General features: G+C 42.1%; 1 protein-coding gene across 2 annotated transcripts in view; it reads left to right on the forward strand.

Moving 5' to 3' along the window:
• Positions 1–15008, forward strand: part of SPNS2 (SPNS lysolipid transporter 2, sphingosine-1-phosphate) — a 190169-nt gene that overhangs the window by 133142 nt on the left and 42019 nt on the right. For both annotated transcript variants that reach the window (XM_077482358.1, XM_077482359.1), the window contains exons 4-5: positions 7203–7354; positions 12755–12821. In XM_077482358.1, the coding sequence (XP_077338484.1) occupies positions 7203–7354; positions 12755–12821 (219 nt within the window). The remainder of the gene's footprint in view (positions 1–7202; positions 7355–12754; positions 12822–15008) is intronic.

The following is a 15008-nucleotide window of genomic DNA, read 5'->3' on the forward strand; positions in this document are numbered from 1 at the left end:
GTCAGCGCTGTATGTCACGGAGCTGCTGTCAGCGCTGTATGTCACGGAGCTGCTGTCAGCGCTGTATGTCACGGAGCTGCTGTCAGCGCTGTATGTCACGGAGCTGCTGTCAGCGCTGTATGTCACGGTGCTGCTGTCAGCGCTGTATGTCACGGAGCTGCTGTCAGCGCTGTATGTCACGGAGCTGCTGTCAGTGCTGTATGTCACGGAGCTGCTGTCAGCGCTGTATGTCACGGAGCTGCTGTCAGCGCTGTATGTCACGGAGCTGCTGTCAGCGCTGTATGTCACGGTGCTGCTGTCAGCGCTGTATGTCACGGAGCTGCTGTCAGCGCTGTATGTCACGGAGCTGCTGTCAGCGCTGTATGTCACGGAGCTGCTGTCAGCGCTGTATGTCACGGAGCTGCTGTCAGCGCTGTATGTCACGGAGCTGCTGTCAGCGCTGTATGTCACGGTGCTGATGTCAGTGCTCTGTATTACGGTGCTGCTGTCAGTGCTCTGTATCTCCTGCACCCTCTTGTTTGCCTACCCTGGTCCCTGACCTTCCCTCTCCTCCATTGCCTTCATTAGCTCCATAGTCCTGAATTGTCAGAACAATTTCCCAAATAAAAAAAAAATGCTTGTAGTTATCGATCCCAAATTCACCTCATACATGTATTATGCTATTGTCCAGGTGGTGGGACTACGTGCTACCCCCTAATAATTACCCCGTGGCCGCAAATTCGACCTAAAGGTTTGCGAAATTCGCCTCCCATTGAAGTCAATGGAGCCCGCGGCGAACGGTCGTTTTCGCGAACGTTTGTGTCCGTTCGCGTTTCGCGTTCGCGAAACGTCCCGTCGGAAGTTCGTCCATCACTACTCATGGGTTACTACATGAGACAACGTGTAATTAGTATTACGAAGAAGACAGAGAGAGAGAGAGAAAAGAAAGGGAAGAGAGGAGCAAAAGAAAGAGGAACAGAGTGTTACAGGAAAAAATGGATATCAAGATGAGAGGAGAGGGAAAAAAGGGGGGAAGGGGAAGGGATACGGGTGGGGGGGGGGAAGGGTAGGAGAGAGCCCACAGCGCCCCTACGCATTCAATACTTGTTCCATTAAAGTGTCAGAGGAAGAGAAGCGGAGCCAGATCGACCATTGAGATATAAACTTGGAGTAAGTATCATTGTCCAGCGCCAACATCTCCTCCATTCTCATGGTGTCATTCATAATGGAAAAACAAGTATTTAAAATGCTACTTGCAGTGATTTTCTTTTGCATAAATATTTTTTTAACCACTTACAGACCGGACCATTTTGCTGGTCAAAGACCAGACCACTTTTTGCGATTCGGCACTGCATCGCTTTAACTGACAATTGCGCGGTCTTGCGGCGTGGCTCCCGAACAAAATTGACGTCCTTTTTTTCCCACAAATAGAGCTTTCTTTTGGTGGTATTTGATCACCCCTGCTATATAAATGCAGTGATTCCTGTGTAAATGACACTGGCAGTGAAGGGGTTAAACAGTGGGTGGCAGTGTAGGGGTTAAGTGTTCCTAGGGGTGTGTTACTAACTGTGGGGGGCTGGGCTTTCATTTAGTGAACACTGATCTCTGCTCCAATCACATGGAGCAGAGATCAGTGTCACTAGTTGCTAGGCAGAATGGGGAAATGCTGTTTACAACGGCACTTCTCCATTCAGCCACCCCGTGAGATGATCGCCGGTATGCCCGCGGCGATAGAGTCTGCGGGACCCGCGACCGGGCTCACGGGGGTCCCGGCCGGCGCGCTCTCGATGGCAGGGTGGCAAATTTAAATGTCTGCCCGTGCCATTCTGCCGACGTACATCACCGTGTACCGGTTAATAGCTTGCATTGGCTGCTCCAGACAGATTCAGTTCCCTAATGCCTGTTACACGTGATGAGATTATCGGACAAATGATTGTCAGTTTTTTTTTTTTGCATGCTAATCTCATTTCGAAAATAAAGAGTTTACTAAAGTTATGAAAATTCTCGTACGGCAGAATAAAAATTCTGAAGTGATGTATTTGTATTGTATTTTTGAACAACAACTGTACTGATTAAACAAAGTTCATACGATCCGGCATCATACAAATTTTTTTTTGTGCTTGTCCCATTGAATGAACTATTGTGATCGGCTCTCAAAAGCTGTACACAAACGATCAAATTATCGCACGATCGCTTTGAAAGTGGTATTTTTCGTATGATTTCCTGATCATGTGTATAGGCCATAACACAGCCCTTAGTATCTTCTGGGAGGATCTAATTAATCCTTGTACTAAGTCAGCTCATCCACCTGTCCCCTCACCTCCCTACATAACCCTTTATGCATCTGTCAGGGTAGGGCTGCTGATAATCACATTCAAGATGGTGGCAATCTCAGGGCTTTTGAATGTCTACACAAAGGTTTGCTCCATGTGTGCATTCCTTGATGAGCCTTCCAAAGGCGAATACTGCTGCACGAGATGTGAGCGAGTGGTTTCTTGGGAAGCCCAGATCCTGGTTTTGGAGAATCATATGGCAACACTGAGAAGCATAGGAAACCTGGAAAGAAGCTTGGACATTACGCAGCAGGTGCTGTCAGGGGCTAGTGTAAAGGAGGGTGGAGATATGGAGGTACAGGAGCCAGAGGTAGGGTAGTTGCGTGACATTTAGAAGGAGTGGTAGAGGGAAGAGCACTAGGGAGACCAGTTCTGAGTTGCACGATGGTGGGGATTTTAGCTCGGGGTGACCCATTGGTGATTGGATGGGCACATTATTGGGTGAGGCTGAGGAGGACCCATCTATCATGGTACACATTGGCACCAATGACAAAGTGAGAGGAAGGCAGAGAGTCCTAAAAATTATTTCAGGGACTTAGGGAATAGATTGACGAGAAGGACCTCCAAGGTTGTATTCTCAGAAATACTACCAGAGAGGCTGAAAGAGCTTAGGGAACTGAACAAGTGGCTGAAGAACTGGTGTAGGAAGGAGAGGGTTTGAGTTCCTGGAGAACTGGGCTGACTTTACAGTCAGTTACCGGCTCTTTAGTAGGGACAGGTTGCACCTTAATGTGGAAAGAAAGATAGCCACAACAAGTTGGAGGGGCTTTTAAACTAGGTGTTGGGGGGAAGGGTTCAGAGGGAGCGATAGCCGGCAGTGGGCAAAGGACAGAGGGTAATAGTGGAGTCAGTAGTGATAATATAGCTGTAACATCTAATCCTGGGGTGAATGAGTGGACAAATCAAAAACGAAGCTTGAGAAAACATAAGGAGAAATTAATACGCACTCATACAGTACAGAGAGGTGTATACACACATGCCAGGAGCCTAGCTAACAAAATGGATGAACTGGAGCTGCTATTACATGAGGAGGACTTAGACTTTGTGTGAATAACAGAAACTTGGTTTGACAGCTCACATGATTTTTTAGAAAATATCCAGGGGCATGCCTTGTATTGGAAGGACAGGGAAGGTAGAAGAGGGGAAGGGGTGTGTCTATATGTCAAAAATGATTTAAGGGTGGTAGAGAGAGTTCCATTGTGAATGGGACAAGGGAGAGGTGGAATCTGTGTGGGTAGAACTTCAAAGAGAAGAGGTAAGTGAGAAATTAATAGTGGAGGTATGATACAGGCTCCCCAACCTGAAGGAGGAGGAGGAGGAGGAGCTGGACCTCTTATCACAGTTAGAAATGGCAGCGAGGCAAGGAAATGTCATCATAATGAGAGACTTCAATTATCCCCATATTGACTGGGCAGAGGGGACAGCTTACTCATTAAAGGCCTGTCATTTCTTGAATGTCTTACAGGACAACTTCAAGTCTCAATTGGTGGATTCCCAGACTAGAAAGAATGCATTGCTAGATCTAATAATTACGAATGCTCAAAGTCTGGTCTCAGATGTGGAAATACTGGACAACGTGGGCTCTAGCAATCACAGGGTGATCACATTTAGTGTAAATCATAGGAAAAGGAGGCACGAGGGTAGCACAAGAACACTAGTTTTCAAACGAGCAAACTTTTCTGAACTGTGCTCAATACTACAAGACATCAATTGGGACCAATTTCTAGAAACAATGAACACAGAAGAAAAATGGGAATGTTTTAGAAACATATTAAACAAAGGTGCACGGTGCATTCCAATGGGCAATAAATATAGAAAAGCGAAGGTTAAACCTGGGCGGCTGAACCATAATGTAAAAGTCACATTAAAGCAGACCTTTTGTCATATTTTCAACTTTCCATGTATTAAATCTTCTGCCCTTGTTGTTTTAACTTTGGATAGTAAAACATTTTTTTTCTGCCAGTAAATACCTTATACAGCCCACTTCCTGTTTCTTGTCTGGTCATTAGCCTAGCCTTATGAAACCATGCACATCTCTCTCTCTCTCTCTCTCTCTCTCTCTCTCTCTCTCACGTGCACTCTCATGAGAGTTTACCAGGAAGGGAGGGGGGTGAGTCATTAGAGGGCCAATGAGAGCTGCAGGGCTGTAGAGCTGGAGGTGTGCTTCTGTGTGTCTGTGTAAATCCAGAAAGTGAACAGGTCAGCTGCTCAGCTGTCCACAGTTACAATGGCTGCAGCCAGACTTAGTGGAGTAAGATTTCTGCAGCATATTTGGCAAGTAGGAATCACAGTATATATAAAATAACATGCAAAGTGATTGGAGAGAAGCGTCAGAATGCAAAAGATGTTTTTATTACAAATTATGCGAGTAGCCTGCAGTTCTCTTTAAAGAGAAAAAAAATGCCTTTAAAAAATATAAGGGGTCATTGTCCGTATTCTAACACTATAATGCAACAAAAAGTGCAAGAATGAAATCAGGGAGGCTAGAAAAGCCAATGTGGTACCAATATTCAAAAAAGGGCAGAGATATATTCCTGGAAACTACAGGCCAGTCAGCCTAACATTAGCAGTAGGTAAATTATTGGAGGGGATGATAAGGTACTATATCCAAGAATTTGCTACAGTATCATTAGTAGCAATCAGCATGGGTTTATGAAAGGTCATTCCAATATGTTAACATTCTATGAGGAAGTGTGCTGCAATCTAGATAGGCGGAGGCCTGTGGATGTGGTGTATCTGGATTTTGCAAAAGCATTCGATACAGTTCCAAATAAACACTTAATCTACAAGCTGAGGTCTGCAGGCATGGACAATAAGGTTTGTTCTTGGATAGAAAACTGGTTACAGGGGCTTGTCCAAAGGGTGGCTATAAATAACATGTACTCAGACTGGTCTGGAGTAGTAAGCGCGGTACCCAAGTCTCTGAACAGTTAACCAATTCTGTTTAATTTATTCAAAAATGATATGGAGGATGGGATAAATAGCTCAATCCCAGTTTTTGCAGATGACCCAAAAATAAGCAGGGCGAAAACTTCATATCAGGATATAGAAAATTTTACAGAAAGACCTGAATAAAATAATGGGGTTGGCAACTACATGGCAAATGTGGTTTAATGCAGAGAAATGTAAGGTAATGTGCTTGGGGGCATAAAACATAAATGCAAAGTACTCACTAGGGGAAGAAACCCTGGTGGAATCAAGGATGGAGAAAGATCTGGGGGTCCTAGTAGAAAACAGACTGAGAAAATCATGCAATGTCAAGCTGCAGCTACCAAAGCTGGTAGAATTTTAAAAAAGGGGATATACTCCAGAGATAAAACTATATTCCTGCCACTTTTAATAAGGTCACATCTGGAGTATTCTGTTCAGTTCTGGTCACCAGTCCTCAAAAGGGATGTGCTGGAACTGGAGAGAGCCCAAAGAAGGGCAACACAATTAATAAGGGGACTGGAGGACCGCAATTACGAGGAACAGTAGCACTAAATTTATTCTCGCTGGAGAACAGACGCTTGACAGGGGATATGATAGCGATTTACAAATACCTCAATTGTGATCCCAGCGTGGAAAAAAACTATTCAGTCTCAGGGAGTATAAGAGGACACGGGCCACACAATGAGATTGGAGAAGAAGCGGTTTAACCTTAAGCTGCGCAGCATTTTTTCTTCACTGTCAGGGCAATAAGGATGTGGAACTCTCTTCCACAATTGGTGGTATCATTGATATTTTTAAAAGATTATTGGATGTGCATCTTAAAGAACACAACATACAGGGATATGGGAAATAACTATAGACACTAACACACGTACACCTACACAGGTTGAACTGGATGGACTATTGTCTTTATTTAACCTTACCTACTATGTACGTATGTTTTCTCCATGTAAACGACATGCATAGAATATGTTAAATGCACAGATAATCTTGAAGGAGAAGTTTTTGTTGAAATGAATGGTCTAGCAACAGCATCTCTGTAAAGATTTATTACAATTGAAAGAAAGGAAGAATAGGATGCATACAGCAATAAGCAAGTTCGATAGAAAAAAATGTTTTCATTTTTACCTGCCATTATTAAAAAATGTATGAAATCTAATTGTAATGATAATACAGTTGGATATGTCCTTTAGTATATTCATGTACCATTCTACAGCAAAGACAAGACTTGCATGATAAAAAGTCTTTTATAGAAGGGCTTTTAGGAAACTCATACAGCTTGTAACATGCGAAGGCCCAGGAGTTTGGTCATGTGATCTGTCCAGACTGTCTTCAGGCAATCTGAACTCCGTCGCAGAAGTCACAGAATTCAGACATGATTGTAACATTTCTCTTATAGTACCAATCAGATTTTAAGTGTTAGCAATTCTATATACTCTTGCTAAATTGCAACATGTATTTTGTCATGTAATTGTTTGTAAATTGTGTTTGTGTTCTAAAACATATTCTTTACCTGCAAGTGTACATTACATTATACATGTGGTCGACATTAATGGTTATTCCTGATTTCTCAGTTCATTAATTTCAGTGTTGGCATCTACAAAACTATCACTAGGTAACAAATAATAAGGATAATAAATAGAATAAGCTGTCATATGCTAATCATTGCTTAACACATACTACACAAGCCATTAGTGTAATGTTTTTTCTCATGTATGTTGGGGCTGCCAACTTGATAGCAGGCTCTCTGCCAGCAGGGATACACCCATCTTTTCTGTTGTTTGTTGTATATTCCTAATGCATATCCCCTGACCAGTTGCCGTGGCAACTAAACGAAAATGACTTAGGCATTAACACTTTCCTATTCTTGATAATAGAATAGCCCAAGTAGCATCCTGCCTGTCTTAGTGTGGTGATTAGTAAATAACATAATTCTGTTTTACTGTCTTCTTTCTGCAGTATTTTTGGCTGCTTGTACTCTCCCGAGGCTTGGTGGGCATCGGGGAAGCCAGTTACTCAACAATCGCCCCTACTATCATTGGAGATCTGTTTACCAAGAATACCCGTACACTTATGCTGTCAGTCTTCTACTTTGCCATTCCTCTTGGAAGGTAAGCCTTGTTATATGTACTGTATTACCAACAGGAAGTGGTCAGTGCAGAGTATCCTTAGCACAACCACTGTGACTATTTCAAGCCATGTCACGCACGCTACATTCACTTTCCATGCATAGCCATGCACTGCACATGTATCAGGATCCTGGACCTACAGCTCTGTTTATTTCATAATGTATCAGCACCATTCACATTCTGATGCTGCAAGAATCTACTTATTGAGCTTTTACAAAAACATCAAGTAATAAATAATGTAAAAAACCTAAACTTATCTTTTAAATGTAGTATAGTTGATATATATAACATTAACAATCAGATCTAACAAAATGTTGTAGTTGTCGTACACTAAATTGTGACATTCATATCTTATTAAAGGTAAGCTCAGTGAGAACTTCAAAATAAATGTTGAGAACTCTAAGAACTCCAACTTGTAATGAAAGAGTGCATGGATTACATGATCCTTGCTGCCTCTCACATACAACCTGATGTAACAAAAGGGGGGATTTACTAAAACTGGAGTGTGAAAAATTTGGTGCAGCTCTACATAGAAACCAATTAGCTTGAAGGTTTTATTGTCACCACTTAATTGAACATGCTTAAGTTAGAAGATGATTTGCTACCATGCACAGCTGCACCAGATTCTGAGTACACCAGTTTTAGTGAATCAACCCCAAAGTGTCTGTACTAAGAACTTTTTAATAGCCAACAGCCAGATTCAAACCTGTCTGAGGACACTTAAAGCAGAGTTCCACCCAAAAGTGGAACTTCCGCTCGTTGTACTCCTCCCCTCCCCTCCGGTTCCACATTTGGCACCTTTCAGGGGGTAGGGGGGGCAGGATACCTGTCTTTCACAGGTATCTTGTTCCCACTTCTGGTAGGCTCAGCAACGGCTTCTCCTTCCACGGCCACTGGACCAGTAGGAGAGAGGAGCGAAACCTTGTTCATGCGCAGTAGGTTTCCCGACGTGAAGCCATAAGGCTTCACTGATGGGTTCCCTTACAATGGAGGTGGCATGCACCCGACAGCAGATGGAGACATCAGCTGGGGTGCCGACCTCACTGGACTCCAGGACAGGTAAGTGTCCGATTATTAAAAGCTAGCAGCTGCAGTATGTGCAGCTGTTGGCTTTTAATTTCTGCAGCGGTGAGCGGTCCTCCGCTTTAATGAAACAGATGTTTGAGTGTGATTTCAAAAAATTCCAAAACCTCTGCTGTAATTGGAAAGTTTAATGCTTATTCTCAGATATTTACGAAAGTACAAAGAACTGGTGTTATTCCATACAAAGTAAAAACAATTCCTTTAGGCCCCTTTAACACGGGACGACCCGTAATGACCTGCCCCGTGATGATCCGCTTGCTCAGCAGGGATCGCTCCATTTATCCTCGCTGAGCTAGCGGATGACCACCCTGTCAGATTTCCGCTCTCCTCTATGGGGGATCGGATGAGCACGGACCGTCTGTCCGTGTTCATCCGATCCGCTCTGCAGACGGATAGAAAAATAGGATTTTCCTCTGTCTGCAGAATCGGACCATTGCGGAGACGGATGATATTGGCTGTCTGCGGATGTTCATCCGCAGACACCCGCTATCCCATAGGAATGCATGTATGTTCGTATTTCATCCCCAAACGGATGGATGAAATACGGACGTACGGTCCGCACGTGTGAAAGGGGCCTAAAGGTTAATACATCACATTTCACCTAAAATATATTGACATATCAAGCAGAACCAACACTTTTGTGTTTGCCCCTATTGCCCCTGAACGCAAAGATCTACGACTTTTTCTCTGTACACAAAAGGCCTATTTCTCTCAAATATTGTTCACAAATCTGTCTAAATCTGTGTTGGTGAGCACTTCTCCTTTGCCAAGATAATCCATCCACCTCACAAGTGTGGCATATCAAGATGCTGATTAGACAGAATGATTTTTGCACAGGTGTGCCTTAGTCTGGCCACAATAAAAGGCCTGTACAGTTTTACTGTTATTGGGGGGTCGGATGGGTCCAAAAACCAGTCAGTATCTGGTGTGACCACCATTTGCCTCACACAGTGCAGCACATCTCCTTCACATAGAGTTGATCAGGTTGTTGATTGTGGCCTGTGAAATGTTGGTCCATTCCTCTTCAATGGATGTGCGAAATTGCTGGATATTGGCAGGAACTGGAACTGGATCCAGAGCGTCCCAAACATGCTCAATGGGTGACATGTCAGGTAAGTATGCTGGCCATGCAAGAACTGTGATGTTTTCAGCTTCCAGGAATACTGTGTATAGATCCTTGCAACATGGGGCCGTGCATTATCATGCTGCAACATGAGGTGATGGTCGTGGATGAATGGCAAAACAATGGGCCTCAGGATCTCATCACAGTATCTCTGTGCACTCTGCCCATACCATAACCACTTGATCCACAACGTTGACATCAGCAAACCTTTCACCCATACAACGCCATACACGCTGTCTGCTATCCGCCCTGTGTGTATATGTGTATATATATATATATATATATATATATATATATATATATATATATATATATATATATAGTATCTCACAAAAGTGAGTACACCCCTCGCATTCTTGTAAATGTTTTATTATATCTTTTCATGTGACAACAGTGAAAAAATTACACTTTACTACAATGTAAATTAGTGAGTGTACAGCTTGTATAGCAGCACAAAGTTGCTGCCCCCTCAAAATAACTCAACACACAGCCATTAATGTCTAAATTGCTGGCAACAAAAGTGAGTACACCCCTAAGTGAAAATGTGCCTCCGCATGGTCGACTTGAAGTTGAGTGCACGTGCTCAGCCTCATATCCAGAGGTTGTCTTTGGGAAATAGACATATGAGTGCTGCCAGCATTGCTGCAGAGGTTGAAGGGGTAGGGGGGTCAGCCTGTCAGTGCTCAGACCATATGCCACACACAGTGTTAAATTGGTCTGCATGGCTGTCATTCCAGAAGGAATCCTCTTCTAAAGATGATGCACAAGAAAGCCCGCAAACAGTCTGCTAAAGACAAGCAGTCTAAGGACATGGGTTACTGGAACCATGTCCTGTGGTCTGATGAGACCAAGATAAACTTATTTGGTTCAGATGGTGTCAAGCGTGTTTGGCGGCAACCAGGTGAGGAGTACAAAGACAAGTGTATCTTGCATAAAGTCAAGCATGGTGGTGGGAGTGTCTGGGGCTGCATGAGTGCTGCTGGCATTGAGGAGCTAAGTGTTCAGAAGGTGGAGGAGCGCAAGGTCTCAAACATCCACCAGCTCTGTGATGTTGTCATGGAGAAGTGGAAGAGGACTCCAGTGACAACCTGTGAAGCTCTGGTGAATTCCATGCCCAAGAGGGTTAAGGCAGTGCTGGAAAAAAAGGCCACACAAAATATTGACACTTTGGGCCTAATTTGAACATTTTCACTTAGGGGTGTACTCACTTTTGTTGCCAGCGGTTTTGACATTAATGGCTGTGTTGAGTTATTTTTCAGGAGATAGCAAATATACACTGTTATACAAGCTGTACACTCACTAATTTACATTGTAGCAACATGTAATTTCTTCAGTCTTGTCACATGAAAAGATAATAAAATATTTACAAAAATGTGAGGGGTGTACTCACTCTTGTAAAATACTGTGCATGTGTGTGTGTGTGTGTGTGTGTGTATATATGTGTGTATATATATATATATATAGTATATATTAATGATAAGTCTTTTCAATTGTATTCCCAAAGTCTAGATGGAGTAGTGTGTTTTGCAGGGTGGCCTGCTTCTTCAGGAAGAGATTATATTTTAGGTGCTATGCCTGCAGTAGCATAGTTAAAGGAGCACTAAGTCAGAATTAAAATTAAAAAATTAAAGATAAAATTATAACATGAAAACTGTATAATATATATAAATTATAACTTCTCACATTATTCTTCAATCAGTCACTTGAATGTGCAGCTATATGGACCCGATTATGGATGTCTCTATTTAAATATGATTGGTAGTACCTAAAGCAAAGATAAGATGGTTAATTATTACTCATAATTAATATGAATATAATTAATAATAACATTACTTAACTCAGGCTTTAGGAAGTACACTCCCAGTGGTCCTGTTGGTTTTTTTCTGCATTCTAACTGCAGTTGATTGCACAGATTAAGATAAACTGTGAGAACTTACTGATGTTAGCTCAGCTGTAGGGTTTTCTAGATGGCATTAGTAGCTTATTGTTTAGTCTCCCTTATAGCCTGGAACTACTCTTCTAATACATATTCAGTTCTCAGTGAAAGGCAACAATTTGGCGTATCATGAAAATTTCCAAACTTTAAATTTTAAATTAGTATCTTTAGTGCCAGAGCTGGCAAAAATAAAAATATAAGGCTAGAGACCTTGTTTTGCTAACCCAACTATTTGAGTAGTACCAGAAAGCACAGCGCCTGTTCCAGTCAACATTGGCGGCCCCTACAATAGTTGACCTCTTCACTGGGAGTCCGTAGACTGCATGGCGTATAACATACAAGTGGGTTCCTGTAAGCAATTTCCTATAGTGAAGTGGCACAGTGAGATCATTTCCTGACAAATAAACAAGAACAGCACTAATCTGCTGTCATTTACTATAAGAATCACAATAAGGAAAACAGCAGGAGCCCAGCATGCAAAGTCTCTGGTGTGTATTTGTGCTTCACTACTCTGCTTATCAGATAAGATATGTTTTCATCTGCTTTACTAAATGTAGGCACTGCCTTGTGCCATGGGATTTTAAGAGAACAGATATCCCTACTACTTAGTCTGATGAAATTCAATAAAAAAAATTTGAATGTGTATGTCAGGGAAAAAAACAGTACATGTACAAATCAGTACATCTCTAGAACAGTTTCTCAACTCTAGTCCTCAAGGCACCCAAACAGGTCATGTTTTCAGGATTAGTAATTACCACAGCCGTTTCATCTAAGGGAAATACTTAAAACCTGACCTGTTGGGGCTCCTTGAGGACTGGAGTTGAGAAACACTGCTCTAGAATACATGCACATTTCCCCATGTTGTATCACTTTAAAAACTCTACAACTACAGAAAAATACTTGTTGATCTGTCACAAATCCAGTATGCTTCTACCTTTCTGTTTAAGCTGACAGAACGTTGACTCTGCTGCACTGAATCCCAAAGAGTAAACTTCCATTATGGTATAGGAAAGGGAAAAGTGTATTCTGTAGCTATAAAGGCATAACACATGTAAACAAGCTGTACTTATTGATTTTTTTTTTGTCCCAGACATAACATTTAAAAATAATCTTTTAAACATAATTTTAGTATACTTATAAGCATGTAAAACAACTCCAGTTTTTAAAAGTTAATGCCCACAAGAGAGTTGAATATCTAGACTGAATTATCAACAATTCTATTTTCTTTTGTTGCCTTCAGTGGCTTAGGCTATATCACTGGTTCAAGCGTCAAGCAAGTTGCAGGGGACTGGCGCTGGGCTCTGAGGGTAAGATATTAGTTTTGATACATACAACATTGTACGATACTTATATAGTTCTAAAAACTAAATGATACTTGACAGAGAATGCATAAGATCTGTATAACATTGGCTAGAAACCAGAAAATGGCAAGGGCCCAATGGTAACGCCAAAAGTTTAATGAAGCATAGCACCTTTTTTTTTTTTTTTTTCACAGTTTGACTGCCTATGTTACTGCCTTTCTCTTTATATGTGTTTTGGGCTTATTCAATAACAATTGCAATAAGTAGTGATGAAGTGTAACACGCCAGAGAATAATTGGATTTAGTTTTACTGTAGTTAAATGATTTAACTTCTGGTTAATATTGCTTTGCATGTCATCATGGTGCTTTACAAGCATATCTTAGCATGAACAATATTACAATGGCTGGTGCAAAGGCTAAACATGCTGTCAGATCATTCAATGCATGTGAAATTGGTATTACTGATGCAAATGAAACAAGGAGCCAAATTTAGTGGAACAATTGTACTGAAAGCTATGTCTACTAAATTTCAGGAAAAAAAATATATCACTTTGGTAATTAACATTATAGTAATAGCTGCAAATTACAACTTCTTATCATAAAGGAGAGAGACCCATAAAATATTTTCTGATGTATTCAGCTGAAAACTAGTATCAGGAAGTAAGGCCTTTGTCCACTGCAAGTTTTAATCCGTAAGCCATCTAAAGAGCCACAAAGGAGTGAGCTGGCCCAAATACATCAGTATATAACATGCCTTTCATAAAGGGAACTTGGGTCATCTACAGTATTTCACAACAGTGAGTACACCCTCACTCACATTTTTGTAAATATTTTATAATTTTTATATTTATACCTTTTCATGTGACAACGCTGAAAAAATGACACTTTGCTACATGTAAAGTAGTGAGTGTACAGCTTGTATAACAGTGTAAATTTGCTGTCCCCTCAAAATAACTCAGCACACAGCCATTAATGTCTAAACCACTGGCAACAAAAGTGAGTACACCCCTAAGTGAAAATGTCTAAATTGGGCCCAATTAGCCAGTTTCTGTCCCCAGTGTTAAAGTGTCAAATCATTTGTGTGGCCACCATTATTTTCCAGCACTGCCTTAACCCTCTTGGGGGTTCACCAGAGCTTCACAGGTTGCCACTGGAGTCCTCTTCCACTCCTCCATGACAACATCATGGAGCTGGTGAATGTTAGAGACCTTGCGCTCCTCCACCTTCCATTTGAGGATGCCCCACAGATGCTCAATAGGGTTTACGTCTGGAGACATGCTTGGCCAGTCCATCACCTTTACCCTCAGCTTCTTTAGCAAGGCAGTGGTTGTCTTGGAGGTGTGTTTGGGGTCCTTATCATGTTGGAATACTGCCCTACGGCCCAGTCTCCAAAGGGAGGGGATCATGCTCTGCTTCAGTATGTATCAGTACATGTTGGCATTCATGATTTCCTCAATGAACTGTAGCTCCCCAGTGGCGGTAGCACTCATGCAGCCCCAGACCATGATACTCCCAGTACCATGCTTGACCATTGGCAAGACACACTTATCTTTGTACCTGGTTGCCGCCACACAAGCTAGACACCATCTGAACCAAATAAGTTTATCTTGGTCTCAGACCACAGGACATGGTTCCAGTGTCCTTAGTTTACTTGTCTTCAGCAAACTGTTTGCGGCCTTTCTTGTGCATCATCTTTAGAAGAAGCTTCCTTCTGGGATGACAGCCATGCAGACCAATTTGATGCAGTGTGCAGCATATGGTCTGAGCACTGACAGGCTTACCCCCCACCCCTTCAACCTCTGAAGCAATGCTGGCAGCACTCATACGTCTATTTCTAAAAGACAACCTCTGTATATGTAGCTGCACATGCACTTAACTTCTTTGGTCAACCATGGCGAGGCCTGTTCTGAGTGGAACCTCTCCTGTTAAACCGCTGTATGGTTTTGGCCACCATGCTGCAGCTTAGTTTCAGGATCTTGGCAATCTTCTTATTGCCTAGGCCATCTTTATGTAGAGCAATTCTTTTTTTCAGATCCTCAGAGAGTCCTTTGCCATAAAGTTCCATGTTGAACTTCCAGTGACCATTATGAGAGAGTGAGAGTGATAACACCAAATCTAACACACCTGCTCCCCATTCACACCTAGACCTAGTAAAACTAATGAGTCACATGACACCAGGGAGGGAGAATGGCT

Source organism: Lithobates pipiens, unplaced genomic scaffold, assembly GCF_037356315.1.
Source record: "Lithobates pipiens isolate NorthernLeopardFrog02 unplaced genomic scaffold, aLitPip1_a1.2 Scaffold_16, whole genome shotgun sequence".
Lineage (NCBI taxonomy): Eukaryota > Metazoa > Chordata > Amphibia > Anura > Ranidae > Lithobates > Lithobates pipiens.